Source organism: Hypomesus transpacificus, chromosome 3 (assembly GCF_021917145.1).
Source record: "Hypomesus transpacificus isolate Combined female chromosome 3, fHypTra1, whole genome shotgun sequence".
Taxonomy (NCBI): Eukaryota; Metazoa; Chordata; class Actinopteri; order Osmeriformes; family Osmeridae; genus Hypomesus; species Hypomesus transpacificus.
The window spans coordinates 15,297,462-15,310,558 of record NC_061062.1 but is presented as its reverse complement, the minus strand read 5'-3'; the positions used below and the strand labels follow the sequence as shown (position 1 = coordinate 15,310,558).

Genomic DNA, 13,097 nt, shown 5'->3' with positions numbered 1-13,097 from the left:
TTAAAAAAAGAATATCATCAGGACATCAAAAATAACGTATCATGTATAAAAGCAAACATTTTCACTGTATTTCACACAATTTGTTTTCCATCATTGCTGTTGATGCCTCTAAACCAAGTTCAACATACAATCTTAGTTGAATATGTTATCCACCTAGTCATCTACCCTATCAAATCACGTATGATAATTATTGGGTCTAAAGTTACAAGACAAGGTTCTGTAAGGAGTTTGGTGTCGGCTGACTCAGTATAGACAGATGCTACTATACATGGTAAAAGAGTGGACCTGCACTGTGCCTAAACAAAATATATCAAACATATGGTAGGAAGTATTTCAAGTCTCAAGGTTGTAACATTCTCAGCTGTGACATGGTAATGTTTTAAGGCAACTCCAAAACCGACTGCACAATGACACTTAGGATGTGCATAATGGGACAAAGTGGTACATTAAACAGAATACATTTAGTATACTAACCAAAATTAGTTGATTTTATCTCTAACCACATCGTCAAGCAATAATTTAAAAACTCTGAATACAGAAGTCTGACGTCTACAAAAAACTGTCTGTAGGCCACAGAACACTGCGTAAAACGTGTGTAGCGCATCACAGTCCTGGCAACTGCTGTTTTAGTCGTAATAGTCTGACACGATCAGATAATGTTGAATCTGTGTACACCTGTGAGAGCCAGTCAGTCAGCCAGGCATCCAGTCACAAAATCAGGAGGAAAAGTGCTTATTCTGCTTCATGGCACAGGTGTGAGTAATCAATGTTTTAACAGAACTGATGTCTCCTTTTTCAAACGGCATATTCAGTGTATAGATCTGGAACATTAAACCCACAGGCTTTGATACTGTGATAATGGTGGTCCAACTACCTTACGGTGACCACTCTTTCTTGCTTGATGCCTTTAGATGTTTGTGTGTGCGTGTGTATGCGTGTGTTGAAGGCAGCCATCACCCCCTGCTGTTGACTGAGGATGGATCTCAGACCTGACAGAGAGCATAGCTAGGCACAGGTTTTTCAGTCACAGACTCTCCATCCACGTCATACACGTAGTCGCAGCGATGAGACAGAAGGGGGGCCTCAGACATTGTCACACTGTGAGTGCCCAGGGAAATCACTGTGTCCCTCTGCGGAAAACACAAGTACAGATGTTTCACGATATCTTCTTTTGAAAGATTTTAAAAGGATTTCTCTGAAGATTTCATGGACAAAAGGTGATTAGCCTCACTCTCTTTTTGCTCTTTCTTTCACTCTCTCCCTCCCTCTTTTTCCCTCTCTTACAAAGTCAGTAGAAGTAATGTTCTTACCCGATTTGGATTGAAGGAAATCATTGTGTCCCTCTGCAGAAAAACACACAAGAGACACTAGGCAATTAGTCAAATGGTCTTTCTCTCGCTCACTTGCTCTCTCTCGCACACACATCCTTCCCTCTCTAGAGTCAAGTTAATGTTCTTACCCGGACTGCATTAGAGAGGGAGATCACCGTGTCCCTCTGCAAAGAAAACACATCAAACTAATTAGATTCTCTAGCGCACACACCTTCTCTCTCTCACTCAATTGCTCTCACGCTCTCTCTTGCTAGTAGGACTGAACGTGTACGACTGAATAAGGGGACCCACATGGATTCTCAGAGAGTTTTCATTTTCACCTTTTAGCCCAGATCCCCTGAGGGGTGGTCTCAACATTGAAGAGAAAGGGGAACTAAGGAACGCTCCAAAATCTTCATTAAATGTTGTATTCCTGTTAATATTAATCTGAATAGCTTTAATTTAATGTTTGATACGTTTTTTGTTTGTTTATTATATTTCACAGATTTTACACAGTGTGTGCATGCAGCAGACTAATACTATTTGCAAACTGTTTGCAAACTCCTTCCAAAGACATGTTTGGTCCCCGCCGTACTGAGTGATAGCCGGTGTTGTACCAAAATCGGTGACCTGATCTGTGACCAGGGGTTGCTGTTCAGCCAATTTTCGTGGACAGGGGCAGTTCTGGGGGGTTGCCAATGCCCATATTGACAACAAGCTTGGACCTCCATGTGGTCACCCTAAATGTAGAGTCTGAATGATTTTAAACCTTGTTTTTTTTGCCTACAATACAGAGAAGAAAACTATATGACAACAATAATGTTTAATGTAACTGGTCTCTCAAACAGTACAACTGGCCCCAGCTTGTGTAGTGTCAGTGGAACAGCAGTTTAATGCACATGACTGCATTAAGATCGGTGCCCTGATCAAGCTTTGAAACGATTCTTACTAACGTCGGAGATATGTTATCGTACCTACTGTCTAGCGCCTGAGGTTACAGGTATAATAAATGCACATTGCAAAGTTGGATGTTCTAGTCATGTTCATACCCGGTGGGAGTTCATTTCCTTTGCTGGACCCAAGTCAAAATCATCCCTGCAGAGGTGAGCCATGATCCCAGCAGCCAAGCCATCTCCCAGGACATTGATCATTGTGCGGAAACGGTCTCTGAAAAATCAGACGGAGGAAGTTTTACATTGTTGCATGACATCTTATCACCTCCTTGTTAAATCCAACCATAAATGCTGTGGTTTCCAGACAGGCTATTGTTCTCACAAGACCCAATCGATGGCCACGATGAGAGTGATGTCAGCGGGCGGCAGCCCCACGGAGGTCAGAACGATCACCATGGTTACAAGGCCGGCCTGTGGAATTCCAGCAGCCCCGATACTGGCTGCTGTTGCTGTGATACTGCAGTACAACAACCAGGATGTGAAACATAGCAAATCACAACACAACATGAGAGAAAGAGAGAAATAAGTAAAGAGAGAGGGAAGAAAGGAGAAAGAAAGAGAGACAGAGAGAGCAAGGGTGTTCTCACCTGATGGTGACCAGCTGCCCGAAGTCCAGCTCATACTCGTTGACCTGGGCGATGAAGATAGCCGCCACAGCCTCGTAGAGTGCTGTCCCGTCCATGTTGATGGTGGCTCCCACAGGCAGCACAAAGCGGGCTATCTGCCGGTCCACTCCACAGTTCTCCAACAGACACTTCATGGTAATGGGAAGGGTGGCCGAACTTGGGGAGGTGACCAGAGATAGACAGGGATGGAGAGAGAGAAAAGGTAGAGATACAAAGAGACAGACAGAGGAAAATGGGAGAGAAATGGAGGGGAGATAGACAGAGACAGAAAGAAACACAGAGAGGGACAGAGAGAAAGAAAGAGCATTTTTGAATTTCATTTCATCCCCCTGGATTAGCATACTGACTGTCCGGTTCCACCCCACCCAAGACCCAGCCCGCAGAGGAAACACACCTGGAGGAGGTGGCGAGAGCGATGACCAGGGCTTGTAGCAGGCCCCGGATGTAGGTGAAGGGATTTTTGTGGGTGAGGATGAAGTAAAAGAGCGGCAGCAGGATGAGACCATGGACAAAAAGTCCCGCCAGGACCGTGATGAAGTACATGCCCAGCTTCTCCCCTAGATGGGCTGGGTCGTGCATGTCAAGAATCTTCCCCGCCACCAGGAATACGATACCAAAAGGGAAGTACCTGAAACACATAGACAAATGGACTGTAAGTCCACTGTGCATGGCTATGTAATGTGCTGTCTATTCTGCCTGTGTCCATCTTTCCAGTGTACTGGGCATTGGACATGCCATGCAGGGTTCGAATTACAGGGGGGATTGGGGGGGGTTTGATCCCCTTAATTAAGACTTGGACCCCCCCCAAATGAGGTAAAAACAACAGGTCGATCGGCGTGTTTGCGAGTCAGTGGACCTAGTGTGGGAGGAACAGGAGGAATTGCGATGCGATGACACCCGTTACACATGACTATCCACTCAACTGGATCAAGTGAATAGAAAAGTAAATGTCAATCCAAGATTGTGTAAACGGCATGCTCTTCCAGAAACTGAGGAGGAGCAGAGGGTCTGCATGTGTGTGGACTGCATGTGTGTGGACTGCATGTGTTGGTATGAACAAACACAAAATGGTTCATACAGCATGTACAATGTTATATTATAATGTGACCTGGGACAGTAGGTGTGTGCGTAGAGGGCAGGGTACTGCAGAGACTGTAGGTCTTTATACTTTACATGAGATTTGCACATTTATCAGATGGGTTCCATTGCAGTGGTTGAGTTGCAGTATCACGACTCATGCCAGAGGGTGACGAGACTAATGGTCCCTGCAATCCTAATCTGAGTCCTGTCCACATGCCTGGATCATCAAATCCCTGCGCTGTGTGAAGGACAGTTCAGACACGGTTGCTGTCTATGCTTAATAGTTTTGAAAGTCAACTAATCTTGAGAGGTAATCTGGACATGGCAGCTAAACTGGCTAATCTGATCATTCTGTTTGTGTAGAAGGGATTAAGAGTATGGTCAGATATGAACAATATTTTTTATCTCACCACAGGCTGCAATATGCAATGAACATTCAGCCATGTGCCTCTTTATGTGTGTATCCTTGTGTGTGTATGTGTTCTTATGTGTGCGCTGGAGGTCATTATTGTGTGTGTGTGTGTCCTTGTGTGTGAAGGATTTGCTGTCTCACCACATGGCCGCGGTGATGATCTTCATGACACACTCATTGATGCACTGGCACACGTGGACCAGGGGTGTCCCACGCATCCCCATCTTCCCCAGCAACAGACCTGCACAGATGGAATGAGGAATCACAAGTCTGTGTGTGTTTGTGTGTCCATAGTTGACTGTTTTTGTTTGTGAACATCCATACATATTTGACTTAATGCGTGTGTGTAAATGTATGTGAATTCCTGCAAATATGAACATGTGTCCATGTGAGTGTATGTGTGCCATACCCATGGTAGCAGAGAAGATAACGATCCCCAGAACGTTCATGCCCTTGCTGCTGCCAGGGACAATCTTGTACTTGACGTCTGGAGCAGGGGTGATCTCAAGGAAGACCGGGTGGCCAAGCTGGGGGTTGTGGTAGTCAGGCATCACGTACACATAGTTGGCCTGGGACTCACTGCTGCTGGAGGTCACGATGGGCACGAGATCTGTCCGATACTGAGGATGGAGCAGGGGGTCAGGGTCAGAGATCAGGGTCAGAGGTCAGTGTAAGGATTCCTTACATATTGCGTGTGCATGCATTCAAATTGTTAGTTTGAACCTCAATACATAATATAAAGGCATGTGTCCAACATTTGTTTCCAGGACTGTTATACACATCGAAATCCACTTACCTGCTGAAAGGTTGCTTCAACCAGATTGGAGGGGATCATGTTTCTGTAAAGATAGAAAATAGAAGAATGTGTTGGAACAGGAGTCCTTTCACATTTTATTTAAATGCTGTTCAATTTAGTTTAGTGTAGTCAATTGTATTGCATTGTATCGTGTTGTATTGCATTCTATTGTGTTGTGTTGTGCTTTACTGTGTTGCATTGTCATGTATTGTGTTCACTAAATACATGGTTACTGCCTCAGAGGATAGGGTAACCTCTACACCTCGACTTGGATCTTAGCAGGACTTAGCCAGCAAGGATGCAGCATTTTACCAACTCATCTACATGGACATTCCTAAATGAGGCCCATGGCTCCTGAATCAGATCCCTTTACTGAAGTAACTCATCTTTATTTAGAAAGCCTTATTGGGAAGCAGAGATCTGAAAATGTGGTTATTTTAAGACTACTCATTAAACACAGCTGAGGAAAAGCCCAATGGTCTGACGTTCACCAGTTTGCTTTATCCCCATCGTACCCCTTTCTTGACAGACCCTGTCGTTTGCAAAGCTCTCAAGGGTGGATGCGAATGGGATTCTGTAAAATTCTATGTCGTAACTATACTGCCACAACCACGTTATCATGGTCAAACGGGTTGTCTTGGCTGAGCATTGGGAAGGAGTCAGGTGGTTGTGTGTGTGTGTGTGTTTATAGGAGGGGGGGGGGTCTTGTTTTAAAAGACATATGTCTAAAAATGCCAGGAATCTGTGTGTGTGTATGTGTGCAAATTAGAATGGGTTTAGTTCAAGAAACAGGCAATCTGCAAAGTTAATTCTCTGCAGGTGTCCTTTTTATAATCCAACGGAGTGCAGTGCCACAAAGTACCTTGTTTGGATAAGCATTTCGACATAAAATAATGAAAAATAATGAAAGAATGATTTGCCTCCAGTTTGGCTTGCTCTCTTTGTGTCCCAGCCCCTTAACTCTGATTGGTCATCCGGTCTGCACCGAGTTTCCTACACATTTTTCAAAAAATCAGTTACTTTGCAAAATTAATATTTTGCAGGTGTCCTTTTTGTAATCCAACGGACTGCAGTACCGCGATTGAACTAATGCGATTAACAAAGGCATTCACAATTAAATTAAACTTGGCGTAGTAAGGTTATTTAAAAGCGAATTCGCTTTTACAACCGATAATCAGTTGCTTTCAAACAGGGGCGTAGCCAGGATATTATTTCTGGGGGGGCCAGCTCTGGCCAGTCTTTCATTTGGGGTGGCACATGATTGTCAAAAACAACTATTTTAAAACTCACACACTGCATCACTCAGAGCAGCAGTTTTCTAACGGCTCATCTAGTTTTATGGACACTAATGATGTCTTATTGATAATCCCATGTTATTGGAATGGGTGCTTGGATAATGTGCGAGTGCGATGTGTCATGATTATGTGAGGGGGTTCGGGACCTTAACATGAGACGGGGATGTTTTTAGTGCAAGTGACAGAAAGACACAATATGAATTGTCATTTTAGGCGATAATTTATTTAGGTAAACTGTAGCATTTTAAGTGCAATATTCCATTCATTTCGATCATATATACATATGTATACATAAAGAGGCCTATTTGTTATTCTTAAGAACATATTAGAGAGGCAATTTTATTTTATTTTTTTTGCCGTGAGGTTGGGGGGCCGGCAGGGTGGCCATTCTTTGGCCACGGCCATCTCCAAGGCAATTTATCAAGCAACTCTTCAAAACAACTCTTTAAAACTTTGTCGAATCGACAAAGCATTTGCGGACCTGTGCAAAAAAACATATTTGGTTGTTTAGGCTAGAGCTATAGTTATACTTTGATGCCACGTTGTTAAGGTCAATCGCTACATCTCCAAGGCACCATAAAAAACATTTGTTTACCTCTGCGAACTTACAGTAGGTATACAAACAGCAAATGTTTACTCCTCGACAGGTCTGCAAACGCCTTTGTAAACCGAGATTTGTTAAAACGTTTGTTAACCGAGACCGTAGGTCGAGGCAACAAAGCGTTTGCTGACCTGTCGAAGAGTAAACATTTGGTTTCTTATATACTACAACAGTACGTGGGAAGATCCCAATCCAACACGTCGAATCTGGAGCAGACGCCATGTTGTCAGAGCAATCAGCTGCACTTGCACTGGTGACGTCACTACATCTCCAAGGCAACACATCAACAACTGAACAGAACAACTCTCTGGTTGGTTAAAAACGTTTATTGACTTTTAAGAACGTCTTCTGGACCAATAGGAACAGCGTATTAGTCCAATTATTACACTAGTATATAAGAAACTGATTTGTTAACCTTTGAGAACGTCTCTGGACCAATAAGAACAGCGTATTGGTCCAATTATACTACTAGTATATAATTAAGCAATAAGCCCCAAGAGGCCGTGGTTTACGCTGATTTTAGAACAGGTAAGGGGAGTTGTTAGGCACGACGCAAAGCGGAGTGCCGATAAACCCCTTACCTGTTCTAAAATCAGCGTAAACCACGGACTCGCGGGGCTTATTGCTTTTCTAAAACTGTTACTACAAATATTTGATATGGTTTCATCAATAAAAACAATTAGAAACAAAATAGTTTAATAATAAACCGTCATTCTTCCGCTACTACAAAGTATAGTTCCTACATAAATCGTTGCCACGCAACAGCCAGACGGACTTCTTTGCCGTCTTTTTCAATTTGAAATATTCGATGCGCAGTAATATGTAATGTTAAAGAATGTTATGAGGACAATTATTATTATTTTTAGGGGTGCTGAGATGAAATTTAGCTTGAGCACCCCTAAAAAGGTTCTAAAATCACCACTGCTTTGCATCGTACCAGGCACTGCTCTATCTATCTATAATTCTAGAAATCTGTGTGTGTCACCAACATCATCACGGGCACTGTGCCCTATCCATAATTCAAAAAATGTGTGTGTGTGTGCTTCACCAATTTTATCATGGACACTATGCACTGTTTCGATCTAGTTCAAGGAATATGTAATTGTGTGTTTCACTGACATCTTAGGCACCGACTGCACCACGGGCACTGCACTAGTGTTTAAAAAGTGTGAAATGACCCCCCCAAGCTAGTAAACCTATCAAACGTGATAGAGGGCTCAACTTACCTCTGGAAGCTGTCTTACAGCCTCATATACACAATCGGCCAGCCCAGGCTCTAAAGATAGCCCTAATCTTGTCATCTTAGCTGGTGCTCTGACACGGAGCCCCTGATGTAAGCCTGGTCGCAACGCAAGCCTGCACAGGCCCTTCTCAGTAAAGCCTCCACACTCGGCTCTTCTCAGAAGATGGAAGCTTAAGACAGTCTGATATAATGATGACCTAGGATCTCCACTGCCGGAAGAGTTAAAGATCCTGTAAAGCAAATTCCATGATTTGCTTCTCAGTACATTATATACGTGTGAAATTAGTTCATGAAAGCATGTGCAAAGCGCGAAAACTTTGTCGCACTGAAATGTGGAGTTAGACCGTTGAACAGTTTGTCTTCCGTTTTCAGCTCAGGTTTTGTATAGGCGGAGCCAAAACCCGACCAATCTACGTCACAGCCACCTATCACAGACGGTTGCATTCTGTTACTCAGCTGGTATGATGCAAAGCAGTGGCGATTTTAGACCGTTTTAAGCACTAGCACTGGTAGCAGGTATGTAGTGGGCTACCCGCGTCAAAGAATAGCTAGCTTTTCAATGGGGTAGCTGGTAGTGGTCGCGCTTGGCAAGTCAGAGGTTGTGCGTTCGTGCTCAGCGAGTGGCGAACGACGCCTTGTAGTGACCGAGCGTGGCCACGTCCGTTGCATACCGTCACATCAGCACCCTTAAAATTAATAACAATATTTTTTGCTATATATTATTGTTTATTATAATTTGATGTTGGTAGTTCATGAAGAAAGGGACATCCTTAGTTTTTTCCTTTATTCAATATTTTGCATAATAATATATAAATGTATTAATTGTTATGGAGTGAATTTAAGAATGTATTTAACAGGAGGGGGTTTAGCACTTTTCCAAGGCACTATATTCATGTCACATTCTCATTGGGGGCTGAGCACCCCTAAAGGACTGATCATAGAATCGCCCCTGATGCAAAGACAAAGTAAATAATACATAAAACACTCAGATACTGCAGGTAGGTGTGTTCGGATATATCTGCAATTGATTTAGCTAGTGTTGCTGTTGTTGCTAAATTCAATCAATTTGAGGCGGATATTAAAATCCTTCAGGCGACGCGGCCTCCCCTGTATTAAGCAGAGAAGACTGCTGATTTTCTCACGATTTCAAAGCCTAATTTAACATACTTGTCAGTTTTTTTTCATTTTAATTTGGATGGGTACTGGTTAGTTAACAACACATTCGTCTGTGGTGTGATGAACTTAAAACTCATTTTCAATTCCACTTTACAGGATCTTTAAACCGGCCAGACCTAGCAGGTCCTGAAGGGCCTAAATGTGTTCAAATTCAAACCGAGTCGACTAAGGGGATTGTGTGACTGGAACAATTAATAAGAATGAACATGAAACAATAAAGTTTTAGTTAACCTGTGATCTTTGATCAGATTTGATCATCATTTAGTTAACCTGTGATCTTTGATCATCATTTGACCAGACTTATCTGATTTGTCTATCCATACATTAGACTGAGTTGGTAATAAAGCTGCCTTCCTGGCACGTGTAGACCAGGTGGTCGTCAGTTTACAGGGTTATACTGGGTTAACCAGGCCTGCACTGGGTGCACTACGTCTAACTGGTTTAACAAAGTAAATCCTCAATACCACCACCAACCACTGATACACCTACTAAATAACCTGACTTACTGATGAATTACCTGATTAGTTAATTTAACTACTTTAACTCTAATTTATTAATGAGACTAATCACTGATTCATAACCAGGGACAGGAAATTGTCTGATCCTATGTTTAGGAAATCCAGACGGAGCATTTCTAAAGCTTTGGGGTGGAAATTGGCAGCCGATATTTAAGGTATTTATGTATTTAGAAGGGTCATGCAGAGTCCCTGGGATTTCACCAGTCTTAGAGCAACACTCAGATCTGACTCATTGGAAAAGCAGAGTGTGTTTATTGTGTGCCCACGGCTCTTTTCTAAAGAAACATCTGTGGGATGATTTTGAGAATAGCAAAAGAACGTCCTTGTACAAGTCCCTTTTTGCAAATCTACGTGAGTGTGTGTGTGTGTCATCCATGCTGGAGTCTGCGCATGCATGAGTTCATGTGTGTGTGAAATTGTGCAGGTGTGTGCATGCGTGTGTGCTGGTGCCTGGGCATCCAGGTACCTTATGAGGTCCAGCAGGGCATCTGCGGAGGTCATGACCGGGCCGGTCCCTCCATGATGTCCCTCCTTCTCTGAGCCCGTGCCAGGGTGGATGATTAGTACCAGCACGATGCCCACGATGACCGCGATGAAGGTGGTCCACAGATAATAAGTGATGGTCAGAATACCCAGACGCCCACTAGCCTTAGTGTCCATGGCCGACAGGCCTGACATGAGACTGGACAGGAAGGGAAGGACTTTAGCTTTCAATTTTTTTTCTACTGTCTATTCTTCCCATCGTTTCTATCGACAAAATAATGTGTAACCTGTCTTCCATTATGACTGGAATAACATTGCCTAAGCATTCTATTTGATTCAATTAGGTTTGATAGACCATTGTGCTGTTATTATTAATTTACTGTTCAGGGGCTCAGAATGTTACACCAGTACCACAGCCTTATCTAAACAAGGCAGTCACATTGAGAATTTATTTATTGGAGGACGACTAGTGGCTTCAGAAGGTGCCTATGACACTTTAGCCAAGAGGCAAGTGATAGCAACTGGCCAAGAAACCGGTGCACAGCAAATCCACAGCACAGTGCTAGATAACTAGCTGGGCACTGTAAGGTTAAGGCTAACGCCCTTGTGTATTATTTGGATTCCATCTGGACCAGAGATCAATTGTGTTATTGGTAGCATTTGGGTGTTTTAATGTTACCTGGAGGTGATGAGAGGCAGGATCAACATCTTCAACATTCTCATCAGCAGCTCTCCAGGGAAGGAGAAGTAGATCTTAGCCTGAAGGCACACACATGCACACACACATATGTACATACACACACACACATGCATGCACAGACACAAACATACATGTGAAGTTCGTGTCTTTGGTTCTGGTGCCTGGCAGAGGTCCATTAATATCAATCTACTGTAATCACTAAATTGTGGTTAACAGCAATATATTCTTGTTGTGAATAAAGTAAATAAGTACTGTGTATAATTACTAATGTTAAGGTTAGGAATTGTCTGAGATGTGTATTGTATTATTTGACATAAACTACAGTAGAATCCTGGCTCAGGCTTAAGTACGAGATTACTTGAGTGTGTCAGACAATTAGACAGTTCAAGTTTTGTCTTACCTAAATAGAGTGGCAAGACATGGATTAACCTTCAGAACTAGAGAGAACAACAGTATTTTACAATGCTCACAGGTTCTTAATCTCTGTATAAAGACATGACAGACAAATGTCAACGCCTTTGTACTCCATCTCAACCCCACCTTGAGACCATTATGCCAGGTTTTTATCTGCATCCATCCATCTGCTGCCTGACCTCCAGTTTGTTTTCTTACATAAGACCTAAAGCTATTGTGGCGTCACTAACTATGGGATCTCCCTGTGCCGGGATCAATGTCTGATCTAAAGCATTTATCTGCAACTAATATTTCCACATCCTCATACTGGATCCCCCATGAACACACTGCCCCCCAAAGCCCTCCACTTCACTTTAAACTACATCGGTTTAGACCTGTTTGTCAGTTCACCCCCAGAACCCAACCCCCTGTCCACCCACACAGATCCAACCCTTTGAGTGTCCCCTACACGCCACTCACCTGAGTGGACAGGTTGAAGGTCCGGAGGAAGAAGCCCAGCACACAGCCTGTCACCACCGCCATAACAGAGAGGGTCAGGAGTCCATTCCTCTTGCAGTAGTCCTTCACGTACGCCCTCACCTTCACTGGCAGCACCCTTTTAGAGACCGTCCTTATGATATCCATCCTGCTGGTTTGGGTTACCTACAGTCCTGTTCCTAGCTGGGTCTTGACCTTGTACCACAGTCTGTCTGGTGGCTTAGGGAAAAGGTTGCTAGTCCAGAGCCTCTGGACCTCCGAGCCTGGATGCTCCTAGTTCTCTTGCTCCTGCTGCACTGACTGCTGCTGTATTAATTGCTGTCAGCTCTGAGTGACAGCCTGTCACACACTTCTGGACATACCCAGACTGAAGGAGGAAGTCTAGGCTTAATAGTTCCCAACAAAGCACACGCTAACAGGATTAGACAATCCAGAGTTTATGCTTCCCATAGACTCCTGCCCAAAACAAGCTTAAGAGAGCCCAGGCTTTTCATTCTGAAATACTGTTCATAGAGCAGTACAAAACGCCTTCCCTAAATCTTCGCACCAAAGGTTTTGCGGACAAGTCCTCCAGGAAATACTACAGAAATTGAGGCATTAATTTCTGGTCAAATGCTGCAAAGACAGTGTTGAGCTGTCAGTGTACAACAAATGCAAAAAATATACAACCTTTTAGTGATATTGTATAAGTTGCTGTTGCATTGTCTTGTAAACACAGATGATGCGATGATGATTCCTCTAATGGATTTGGGGATTTAGATTGATTTTGTCCAAAAACTTTGAAAAATTCCACTGTAATGTGAAAATGCCAGAATACCACAATGTGACTTCATATTATTAAGATTTATCAACCAGTATGTGTACAAATCCATCTGTATTTGAGGGCAGGTGACTTGACTCTGACTATAGTTAATTGACTGGATTGGTCTCAGTGGCTGTACTTTATCATGTTGAAGTTATGTAAAAGCTGTGCCATCAAAGTAATATGCTTTAACAGTCAATTCCGATTTTCT

At 43.1% G+C, this 13,097-nt stretch overlaps 1 protein-coding gene across 1 annotated transcript; it reads right to left on the bottom strand.

The window, feature by feature from the left end:
* Positions 1–32: 32 nt before the first annotated feature.
* Positions 33–12,340, bottom strand: slc1a8b (solute carrier family 1 member 8b). Its single transcript, XM_047016435.1, has 13 exons — positions 12,067–12,340; positions 11,173–11,252; positions 10,477–10,692; positions 5,178–5,220; positions 4,791–5,001; positions 4,523–4,622; positions 3,284–3,517; positions 2,851–3,045; positions 2,586–2,720; positions 2,360–2,477; positions 1,460–1,495; positions 1,311–1,343; positions 33–1,130 (listed from the first exon to the last, which is right to left on the bottom strand). The coding sequence occupies exons 1-13, from the start codon at positions 12,229–12,231 to the stop codon at positions 984–986; spliced, it is 1,713 nt and encodes a 570-aa protein (XP_046872391.1). The 5' UTR covers positions 12,232–12,340; the 3' UTR covers positions 33–983.
* Positions 12,341–13,097: the final 757 nt, after the last annotated feature.